Source organism: Entelurus aequoreus, linkage group LG26 (genome assembly GCF_033978785.1).
Source record: "Entelurus aequoreus isolate RoL-2023_Sb linkage group LG26, RoL_Eaeq_v1.1, whole genome shotgun sequence".
Lineage (NCBI taxonomy): Eukaryota > Metazoa > Chordata > Actinopteri > Syngnathiformes > Syngnathidae > Entelurus > Entelurus aequoreus.
In genome coordinates this window covers 6,061,016-6,073,515 of record NC_084756.1, presented here as the reverse complement: position 1 = coordinate 6,073,515, position 12,500 = coordinate 6,061,016, and the positions used below count along the sequence as shown (strand labels likewise).

General features: G+C 44.9%; 1 protein-coding gene across 1 annotated transcript in view; it reads right to left on the bottom strand.

The window, feature by feature from the left end:
* Positions 1 to 3,769: 3,769 nt before the first annotated feature.
* Positions 3,770 to 12,500, bottom strand: part of LOC133643236 (cysteine and glycine-rich protein 1-like) — a 15,209-nt gene continuing 6,478 nt past the window's right edge. The window contains exons 4-6 of the mRNA XM_062037682.1: positions 8,896 to 9,025; positions 8,726 to 8,819; positions 3,770 to 5,468 (exon numbers count right to left, since the gene is read on the bottom strand). Coding sequence (XP_061893666.1) covers positions 5,392 to 5,468; positions 8,726 to 8,819; positions 8,896 to 9,025 — 301 coding nt within the window. The 3' untranslated portion in view covers positions 3,770 to 5,391. The remainder of the gene's footprint in view (positions 5,469 to 8,725; positions 8,820 to 8,895; positions 9,026 to 12,500) is intronic.

Here is a 12,500-nt window from a genome sequence, read left to right as displayed (position 1 = left end):
GATATGACCGGAGAAGAGGGGCGCATTTGAGAACGTGTCACTCTCCCGACGCACTGTAACGAGGCGGGTTGAGACCATCACTGGAAACTTGGAGCTTCAGCTGAAGAACAGAACGGCCGACTTTGACTGTTTTTCGCTGGCTTTGGATGAGAGCTGCGATGTACGTGACACCGCCCAGCTGCTCATCTTCTTACGTGGGATAACTGCCGACTTTCAAATCACGGAGGAGCTGGCAGCCATGCAGTCAATTAAAGAGACAACCGCAGGTAATGACTTGTTCACATAGGTAAATGCGTGTTTGGACATGTTAGGACTGAAATGGGACAAGCTGGCAGGTGTGACAATCCAATCCAATCCACTTTATTTATCTGGCACATTTAAATGACAAAATGTTTCCAAAGTGCTGCACAACAATATTAAAAACAATATTCAAATATTATCCTTAGCTCCACCAATGACTGAATAAAAACAACAAATAATTACATATAAAACCAATATGAAAACAATATAAAATAAATATAATTAAAAACGATTTTCAACAACAGATGGTTGTCCAAATCTGACGGGGAAAAATGTTGGATAATGCAGGATAAAGTGACAGAAATTAACCCTGTGCAGAAATTGACATTTTTGCATTGTATTATACATTAGGAAGTGAGACAGTGTTAAAAATAAAACCATCAAAAGCTATCTGCTTTTGTATAAAGTTAAGTTAGGTTATATGAAATTATTATTATTATTATTAATTGTTATTATTATTATTATTATTATTATTATTATTATTATTATTATTTATCTTACAGTATATAAAAAATAATATTGAGCAAAATTTAATTGAAATATTGCTTATGCGGCCCCCGGTAAAAATTAATTGCCCACCCCTGCTTTACATCAAATGATGTCCCTTTACGTCAAATGATGTTCCTTTATGTCAAATGGACTTTTTTCAGTCTGTTGTGGCCAGTGCCCTGTACTTTGCAGTGGTTTGTTGGGGGAGCAGCACCAGCAAAAGGGACTTAAACCGGATTGACAAACTGATCCAGAAAGCCGGCCAAACTATTGGCACGCAGTTGGAGGCGTTTGTGTCAGTGAGGGACAGGAGGACACTGGACAAACTGCTCACCATCATGGACAATCCTGCCCACCCACTCCACCAGACAATTGAGGGACAGTGGAGCTCATACTCCGGGCCGCTCGCCTTTCGGAACCGTGAACCGGCATCCGCTTCCGAGCGGGGGGTTTCGGGCACCCAACTCGCCTCCCTCCCACGGAGGGAGGGAGGGGGGTTTAATGTCTCCAACAGGCTCCTTCAGATTTGTTCCCAGAGTGTTCGACTCAAGAACTCCTTCATTCCACACTCCATCCAGCTGTATAATTATTCGCCAATCAGCAATAGATGATATCTGGCTATTACCTGACCGCTTCTATGCTAGCTACCTCTCTTTGTTCGTAATGTATATTTTCTGCTGGATCTACTCTTTTTATGCTGCCTTATTTTGCTGCAGCTGTTACATATATATTAAACCCACAATCTCCTCCCTCAATGATTACCACCCCGTTGCACTCACCCCCATCATAATGAAGTGCTTCGAGAGTCTGGTAAAGGAATATATTGTCTCCAGTCTTCCCCCCACATTCGAACCATACCAGTTTGCTTATCGCCCTAACCACTCCACAGAGGACGCCATCTCCTCTGCACTCCACCTGAGCTTAGAACATCTGGAAGGAAAGGACACACACGTGCGGATGTTGTTTCTGGACTTCAGCTCAGCATTCAACACCATCATCCCGCAGCACTTGGTGAGCAAACTGGTCCCCCTTGGATTCAGTACCCCCCTATGCAACTGGCTGCTTGACTTCCTCACAGACAGACCCCAGTCTGTGAGAGTGGGCAACAACACCTCCAGTGCCATCTCCCTGAGCACCGGCTCCCCCCAGGGCTGCGTCCTGAGTCCGCTGCTGTTCACGTTGATGACCCATGACTACTGCGCCAGGTCCACTTCTAACCACATTGTGAAGTACACGACAGCAGTGGGCCTCATCCGTGGCAACAACCACATGGACTACAGGGAGGAGGTGAAACATCTGGTTGACTGGTGCAGAACCAACAACCTGGTCCTGAACGTCGACAAGACCAAGGAGATCATCATTGACTTCAGGAAGCACCAGTCCAGCCACGCTCCACTCTTCATCAACGGCACAGCAGTGGAGATAGTAAGCAGCACCAAGTTCCTGGGGGTGCAGATAACTGACAGTATAACCTGGTCCCTACACATCGGAGCTCTTGTAAAAAGAGCTCAGCAGCGCATGCACTTTTTGCGTCACCACATTCTACAGAGGCACTATAGAGGGCAACTGCATCTGTCTGGACTGAAGCCTGCAGTGCCTCAGACTGGAAGTCTCTGCAGCGAGTGGTGAGTTTTTTTGACTGATTGAAACTTTCATTAGTAGATTGCACAGTACAGTACATATTCCGTACAATTGACCACTAAATGGTAACACCCGAATACGTTTTTCAACTTGTTTTAAGTCAGGGTCCACGTTAATCCGTTCATGGTGAGGACGGCGGAAAAGTTCATCAGGACTCCTCTTCCTCCTATCCGAGAGATCGCAAAAAAGCCGCTGCCCGACCAGGGCTCAGAAAATCTGTAGAGACTCCTCCCACCCCCACCAAGGACTGATTTCACTGCTGGACTCTAGTCCCGCAGCCTCCGTTGCAGAACCTCCAGGTTCTGTAACAGATCAGACTCTTGAACGCATCATAATAGTCCCCTCAATTCCCCCCAAAAACAGATTAACTGGCTGGAATATAAAGACAATGATAACAGATAACAAATCCATGAATGTGGATGCATATGCAAAAGTGCAATATATTTATCTTTACAGTAATCTATTTATATCTGCACCTTATTGCTTTTATCCTGCACTACAACCAGCTAATGCAATGAAATGTCATTCTTATCTGGGCTGTAAAGTTCAAATTTGAATGACAATAAAAGGAAATCTAAGTCTAATATATTGTAATATTGTACATAGTAATTGGGATTACTTATATATTGTATATATTATATACAAATATAATATACAGTAGGCCTACTGAAAGCCACTACTACCGACCACGCAGTCTGATAGTTTATATATCAATGAAATCTTAACATTGCAACACATGCCAATACGGCCGGGTTAACTTATAAAGTGCAATTTTAAATTTCCTGCGAAACTTCCGGTTGAAAACGTCTATGTATGATGACGTATGCGCGTGACATCAATCGTTGAAACGGAAGTATTCGGACCCCATTGAATCCAATACAAAAAGCTCTGATTTCATCTCAAAATTCCACAGTATTCTGGACATCTGTGTTGGTGAATCTTTTGCAATTTGTTTAATGAACAATGAAGACTGCAAAGAAGAAAGCTGTAGGTGGGATCGGTGTATTAGCGGCTGGCTGTAGCAACACAGCCAGGAGGACTTTGAGATGGGATAGCAGACGCGCTATCCGATGCTAGCCGCCAACCGCATCTATGATCGGGTGAAGTCCTTCGTCGCTCCGTCGATCGCTGGAACGCAGGTGAGCACGGGTGTTGATGAGCAGATGAGGGCTGGCTGGCGTAGGTGGAGCGCTAATGTTTTTATCATAGCTCTGACGAGGTCCCGTAGCTAAGTTAGCTTCAATGGCGTCGTTAGCAACAGCATTGTTAAGCTTCGCCAGGCTGGAAAGCATTAACCGTGTAGTTACAGGTCCATGGTTTAATAGTATTGTTGATTTTCTGTCTATCCTTCCAGTCAGGGGTTTATTTATTTTGTTTCTACCTGCATTTAATCCCGATGCTATCACGTTAGCTCCGTAGCTAAAGAGCTTCGCCGATGTATTGTCGTGGAGATAAGTCACTGTGAATGTCCGTTTCACGTTCTCGACTCTCATTTTCAAGAGGATATAGTATCCGAGGTGGTTTAAAATACAAATCCGTGATCCACAATAGAAAAAGGACAAAGTGTGGAATCCAATGAGCCAGCTTGTACCTAAGTTACGGTCAGAGCGAAAAAAGATACGTCCCGCACTGCACTCTAGTCCTTCACTCTCTCGTTCCTCATCCACGAATCTTTCATCCTCGCTCAAATTAATGGGGTAATCGTCGCTTTCTCGGTCCGAATCGCTCTCGCTGCTGGTGTAAACAATGGGGAAATGTGAGGAGCCTTTCAACCTGCGACGTCACGCTACTTCCGGTACATGCAAGGTTTTTATTATAAGCGACCAAAACTTTATCGTCTATGTTCTCTACTAAATCCTTTCAGCAAAAATATGGCAATATAGCGAAATGATCAAGTATGACACATAGAATGGATCTGCTATCCCCATTTAAATAAAAAAAATTCATTTCAGTATGCCCTTAATATACTATATATATATAATATGTACTTATTACACATGTTATATTTTATATTGCTACTATGCTTCATTTTTAGTCTACTTTATGCCTTTTGTTTTCACCCTCTTGTGTGCATTATCCTTTCCATCCATTGTACCTGAGCTATCGTGTGGAACAATTTCCCCTGTGTGTCTAAGTCTATTTGACGTAAAGGAACATGACATAAAGGAACATCATTCTGCCCCGGGTTTCATGTGGTGTACTTTCCATCTGCTGCATCATTTCACACAGGAAGACCAAAGAGCACAAAGGGACAAAACCTTGGAATGAAAAGAGTGCTGACACAGGATATTTATTTAGTGTCACCAAGATGACATCTGACATGTGACGCACTAAAGCAGAGCAGCTTCCAGATGAAGAAGACAAGGCAGGAATGTCAGGATCAGTGAAGTGGTGGTCAGGACTAGACCTTACAAACCTTCTCTTCCGAAGTGGTTCCAAAATCAGTTGTGTTTTTTTATGAATATTTCTAGAACTACATTTGACCTTAACAGAAGGGTTGTGCAATTAAATATAGTATCATGTAATATTGCTGATCATGCATGTTGACGGAACATTCTAGTCTGCACATCTGACATCGGCAAATAGCAAGGTAGCATCTTGCTAGCGAGCTCGTGACTAACATTCCTCAACAGTGCAGCTTCTTCGTGGAAATGACACTTTTTTACACGTAACATTATCAGGACAGAGAGTAGTTAAACATGCTACTCTACACACAACAGGAGGATACCAAGAAGCATCCCTAACCACTAAGCTTTTGACTCAAACAGTATCAATCGACACTAACAATACCAAGAGTAGCAACGGTGTAACGTCAATATTTTTTATCGTCTTGTGCCGAGGGAAGTGTTCTGAGAGAAGGTGCAATAGAAGTGAACTTGGACACACCCAAGTAGGAAGTTTCACACGTGGAGGAGAAGAAGCTCAGTCCAACAACCCGGAGACGTGGAGTGGGTCCTGGCTTTACTGGGAGTGAGCCAGGGCTCCGGCACCTTGACCAAAACCAAACCCTTTGGGACCAAAGTTCTTGGCATAGCAACCTGCAAATCCAGACACAATCAATAGCAAAACGGGCTGACATAAAATACAAACATAAGTCAAGTTTGGAGCAGGATTATGAAAGTCGACCTATTCTAACTATGCGACGAGCAGGAACTGCATGGAGTAAGATTCTTCAGGCTAGCAAGGTTAGCTTGTGCGTGTCTTTCCAAACCTAAGAACATCTTGAGACTATGTTGACATGTTACTTTAATACTTCAGATGGCTGGGACTTGACTCTGCTCCAGTATATTTATGTCCCATCTGATATTGAGTATTAGTCCGATAACCATCCATCCATCCATTTTTCTTCCACTTATCTGAGGTGGGGTCGCGGGGGCAGCAGCCTAAGCAGAGAAGCCCATATTTCCCTCTCCCCCATCTACCTTGTCCAGTTCCTCCCCGGGGATCCCGAGGCGTTTCCAGGCCACCCGGGAGACATAGTCTTCCCAACGTGTCCTGGGTCTTCCCCGTGGCCTCCTAACGGTCAGACTTGCCCTAAACACCTCCCCAGGGAGGCGTCCGGGTGGCATCCTGACCAGATGCCCAAACCACCTCACCTGGCTCCTCTCGATGCGGAGGAACAGCGGCTTTACTTTGAGCTCCTCCGGGATGGCAGAGCTTCTCACGCTATCTCTAAGGGAGAGACCGCCACCCGATGGAGGAAACTAATTTTGGCCGCTTGTACCCATGATTATAACCCAAAGCTCATGACCATAGGTGAGGATGGAAACGTAGATCGACCGGTAAATTTTTTTCCGGTACATCAAGTCCGCATTACTAAAGATGCCGCACCAGTCCTCACTGATCATACAGGGAGTGGACCGCCACAATCAGACAGTCCGATACCTCATACTCTCTGAGCACTCCCCACAGGACTTCCCGAGGGACACGGTCAAATGCCTTCTCCAATTTCACAAAGCACATGTAGACTGGTTGGGCAAACTCCCATGCACCCTCAAGGACCCTGCTTAGAGTATAGAGCTGGTCTACAGTTCCACGACCAGGACAAAAACCACACTGCTTCTCCTGAATCCGAGGTTCGACTATCTGGCGTAGCCTCCTCTCTAGTACACCTGAATAGACCTTACCGGGAAGGCTGAGGAGTGTGATCCCCACCGCCCCCGACATACACACAATGTTGCAGAGTCTTGTCAACCAAGACAGCCCCACAGCATCCAGAGCCTTAAGAAACTCCGGGCAGATCACATCCATCCCCGGGGGCCTTTAACCGAAGAAACTCCGGGCAGATCACATCCATCCCCGGGGGCCTTTAACCGAAGAAACTCCGGGCAGATCACATCCATCCCCGGGGGTCTTGCCAATGAGGAGCATTTTAACATGTGTAGGTGGGATTGAGGAGATCTTCAATGTATTCCCTCCACCGATCCACAACATCCGCAGTCGAGGTCAGCAGCACACCATCATCACCATACACGATGTTGACAGCGCACTGCTTTCCCTCCCTAAGGCGGCCGATGGTGGTCCAGAATCGCTTCGAAGCCGTCCGGAAGTCGTTTTCCATGTCTTCCCCGAACTCCTCCCATGTCGGAGTTTTTGACTCCGCAACCGCCAAAGCCGCACACCACTTGGTCTGTCGGTCCCAGGAGCCAAAAGGACCTGATAGGACTCTTTCTTCAGCTTGACGGCATCCCTCACCACTGGTGTCCACCAGCGGGTTCTAGGATTACCGCCATGACAGACTCCAACCACCTTGCGACCACAGCTCCAATCGGCCTAGTCAACAATAGAGGCACAGAACATGGTACACTCGGACATGTTAAAAAGTTCTTCCGGAGGCTGGAATTTAAACTTTCTTTGACAGGAGACTCTGCTTGACGTTCCCAGCAGACACTCACAATGCGTTTTGGCCTTCCAGGTCTGTCCGCCATCTTCCCCCACCATCGGAGCCAACTCACCACTAGGTGGTGATCAGTAAAAAAGCTCCGCCCCTCTCTTCACCCGAGTTTCCAAAACATGAGACTGCAAATCCGATGACACATTAAGTCGATCATGGAACTGCTGCGTAGGGTGTCCTGGTGCCAAGTGCACATATGAACACCCTTATGTTTGAACATTGTGTTTGCTATGGACAATCTGTGATGAGCACAAAAGTCCAAAAACAAAACATCACTAGGTTAAAAATACAGGCGGCCATTCTTCCCAAACACGCCTCTCCAGGTTTCACTGTCGTTGCCAATATGAGCATTGAAGTCACCCAGTAGAACAAGAAATCACCTAAGGGAGCACTCTCCAGTATTCCCTCGAGGGAATCCAAAAAGGGTGGGTACTCTGAGCTGCTTTTTGGTGGTAAGCACAAACAACAGTCCCCCGAAGGCGGAGGGAAGCTGCCCTGTCGTCTACTGGGTTAAACTCCAATGTGCAGGATTTGAGCCGGAGGCAACAAGAATTGCCACCCCACCCCTCTCGAGAGAACTGGCTCCAGAGCCCTTGCTGTGTGTCAAAGTGAGGGATCTAGCCGGAACTTCTCCACCTCACACACCAGCTCAAGCTCCTTCCCCCCCAGTGAGGTGATGTTCCATGTCCCAAAAGCTAGCTTATGTAGCTGAGGATCAGACTGCCAAGTGCCCTGCCTTCGGCTTCCGCCCAGCACACATTGCACCTGACCTCTATGGCCCCTCCTATGAGTGGTGAGCCCATTGAAAAGGGGACCCACGTTGCCTCTTCGGGCTGAGCCCGGCCGGGCTCCATGGGGACAGGCCTGGACACCAGCCGCTCGCCATCTTGCCCCACTTCCGGGCCTGCCTCCAGAGGGGGGCCCCAGTGACCCGCATCTGGGTGAGGGAAATCTAAGTCCTTGTTTTTTCATTTCTATAATGGTTTTCAAGCTGCTCTTTGTCTGATCCCTCATCTAGGACCTGTTTGTCTTGGGAAACCCTACCAGGGGGCATAGAAGCCCCTGGACAACATAGCTCCTAAGATCATTGGGACGCTCACTTTCCTCTACCATGATAAGGTGGCAGCTCAGAAAAGAGATATCAACAGTAACAAAAAAAGCTTTCAGCTTGTACAAAAAAACACAAATGTGTCGTAAGTGTTTTTCACACCTGTTATTATTCTCTGAGTACAGGCTAACAATTGTAACATTCCACACTCCAACATAAAGTAAGATTCATCAAGTTAATGGACAAATACTCCAGGCTCCAACCGGTGTGGTATGGGAAGTGAACAAGTTGACCTTCAGTAGAATGTGAAGATATTTGATAGTGTAGTATTTGTGGTAGTACAGTATACATACCTTTACAGTAGATGTCACCATCCCTGTCAGCCAGCGTGGTAGACTCCAGTCCTTTTCCGCAGTTGGCACAACGGAAGCAACCTTTGTGCCACGACTATAAAGAAAAAGCAAAAGTACATATTTGTGAAAATGATCATGTTGACATTAAGAATCGTCCTAATCTTCCTTACTTTGCCGGCACCAATGACCTTCTCGGCCGCATACACGGTTTTTTCGCATCGTGGGCACGCGTCAGAGCTGCTGGCTTTCATGGCAAACTTGGAAGTGTTGGGGTTATTGGTAGGACGGTGTGGAGATTCTCTGTCAAAAACATCCAGATTGTCATTTCAGGGTGTTCATTCGTTCGCAACTGGACTGTTTGGTTTGTCTTGGAAGACGTTTCGCCGCTCGTCCGAGTAGACTTTATCAGTTCGTGCTCATAGACTTAGATTGGTCGGATCAAGTCCAACGGAGCCTCAGAGTAAAACTTGATCAGTTAATCTTCAAATTGCAAAATATCTTGCCTGAAGAGGTCTGGGAAAAAGTTGACACATTTCACAATCAAAGCCTAACTTGGACAACACAACAAAGAAGCTTGAAAAAGTATAACTTAGTAAGAACACCTCCACACCGCAAGCCCTCATTTGGAGGCAACGAAGTGGGAACTCAACGGATAATGAATCACACAATAGATGAGAACCTTTATTTAACCAGATAAGAAATTCTTATAATTTCTTATCTGGTTAAATAAAGGTTCTCTCTCTACAATAGATGGGTAAAGAATTTGTCCACCTTAAATCTTACCCAACCAGAAAACGATGTATTGGCAAAAGGGTTAAACATTGCCATGACGCCACATCAGGTTCCTACAGTTGATTTGATCACAGCGACGGAATCAGCCATTAGAAAAAACAACCTAACAGAAAACGAAGGTGAGCAAATACGGCTGAAAGTGACAGCAGCTCTTTCTAATGCCAAACCGCCAACCCCAAACCTCTCCTTGGAGGAGAGGAAGGCAGTAAGACCACTGAGCAAGGATGAAAACATTACGATCCTGCCAACCGACAACAGGAGCTGCACAGTCATCCTCAATACAACTGACTACCAAAACCAGTTGCTTACACTCCTCAAAGACTCCCACACATATGAAATACTCAAAAGGGACCCCACAAGTGTATCCATGAGAAGAATCATTGAGTGCTTACAAACTCTACAAAAGTCAGAAGCCATCTACCAAACATTGTATTACCTCTTATACCCGCAAGAAACCATCCCTGGTATTTATGGCCTTCCAAAAATACACAAAGATGGGGCTCCCCTCAGACCCATTGTCATTAACTCTGTGACATACACTATTGCTAAGTATGTGGCCAACATCTCTGTTTGGCAAAACTCCATCCACATCATGTCCAAAACTCCATGGACTTTGTAGCGAAAATCAGAGATCTGAAACTGGACAAAAATGAAACTAGTTTCATTCGACATCACCTCCCTGTTCACCTGTATTCCAACCCAGGATGCAGTAGAGACAGTGAGGCAACGTCTACTAGGTGATCACTCTTTACAGGATGGATCCACACTAAACCCAGAACAGATTTGCCTTTTGTTGGAACTTTGCCTTAACACTACATACTTTCAATCCATGGCAACCATTTACCCACAAAAACATGGTTGTGCCACGGGATCACCTGTATCCCCAATAGTAGCAAACCTTTAGATGGAGGACATGGAAAAAAGAGCTTTGAGTTCTATTAAGGAAATAGCACCAAGTCTTTGGTACAGATATGTGGATGACACATGGGTGAAAATCAGAAAAGCAAGAAGTGCAAGCCTTCACCGAGCACATGGACTCAGTAGACAAAAACATCAACTTTACACATGAGGATGTCAACGACAGGAAGTTGCCTTTTTTTGGACTGTGGTGTCAACATTGGAGAAAACGGGGGCCGCCATGTTGGGGTTTACCGAAAACCCACACATACCGATCAATACCTACTTTTTGACTCACACCACCCACTGCAACACAAACTGGGCATTATCAGAACCCTACAACACAGAGCTGATGACGTTCCTACAAGCCCACAGGCCAAAGACAAAGAGTATAGGCATTTGAGGGAAGCCTCAAAATCAGTCACCCCAGCTGGTCTTTTGTGAAAAGGGCATCCAGTTCCAGAAATAACAAGAACAGAGTGGATGAGGAGGAACATATTGCCATTCCATTAAGTATCAGGTCTATGTGAGAATGTCAGAAGAATGTTTTCCCAACACAACATCCCAGTACACTTCAAACCAGAAAACACCCTGAGACAGAGACTGGTGCAACCTAAAGACCGGACACCCCACACCCACAAAAACAATCTGGTGTATGCTATCAAGTGTAATGATGAATGCACTGATTCATATATTGGGGAAACAAAACAACCACTAAAACGACACATGGCACGGCATAGACAGGCAAGCTCTTCAGGTCTAGACTCAGACGTCTACCTGCACCTCAGGGAGAAACAACACACCTTTGACAACAATCATGTACAGATTGGGGACAGGGAGGACAGATGGTAGGAAAGAGGAGTGAGGTAAGCCATCTATGTCCATCCATCCATCCATCCATCCATCCATCCATCTATCTATCCATCCATCCATTTTCTAACGCTTGTTCCTTACGGGTCTATGTCAAGGTTGAAAAACCATCCCTGAACAGAAGAGGTGGTCTCCGACACCTGTCTCCCACATACAACACTGTCCTTTCAACCATTCCTAAAAGACTCTGCAATTAACAAATAACAGGAGTTAGAAACATTCTAACCTGAAGGGATTCCCACTATTTTGGACTGATAGTAGTTGATCCACAGCGATGGTTCTGCCACACAATACCTCAATGCTAACAAGGGGAAGTTACACTTCAACAACCGTCCTTGGCTTTGACAGTTAGCTCGTTTGCATCTCAACAGTTGTTTTTCTCACTACAATAGGGCAAAACCATCCTTGCGCAGGCACACCCTCCTGGTTTTGGAGTATGAATATCTGTGACCAATCTAAGTCTAAAACTAGATGTGACCAATCTAGGTCTAAGACTAAATGTGACCAATCTAAGTCTTAGACTAGACCTGACCAAACTAAGTCTAAGACTAAATCTGACCAATCTAAGTCTAAGACTAGATCTGACCAATCTAAGTCTAAGACTAGATCTGACCAATCTAAGTCTAAGACTAGATCTGACCAATCTAAGTCTGAGACTAGATTTGACCAATCTAAGTCTAAGACGAGATGTGACCAGTCTAAGTCTAAGACTAGATGTGACCAATCTAAGTCAAAGACTAGATGTGACCAGTCTAAATCTATGGTCATGAACTGATGAAGTCTACTTTTGTCCCATTCGCCCTTGTTAGCGTATCATGAAAGTATTTATCTATCAAAGTCAGTGGGCGGGCCTAACACTAATTAGTCAAACCATTGCAGAGTGGAAGTGCCCGGGAACCAATCAGGTGTTAGGCTCCGCCCATGACTTTGATGAGTTTGACAGATACAAACATTCATGATGCGCTGACAAACTCAATAAATGAACAGATCTTTGAATAATTACTTAAATGTGTCATTAAAATAATAAATCATGAAATATTAAAATATTTATTTAAATGGTGAAATACTTAAATTGTGAAATAATAACCAACATGTATTTAATTATTTCAATGTAACGCATTTATGTATTTAATTCCAATTAGATAATGACTTAAATGGGAAATAATCATGTCATTAGATAATAAAATCAGTTTTAAAATCATAAATTTATTACGAT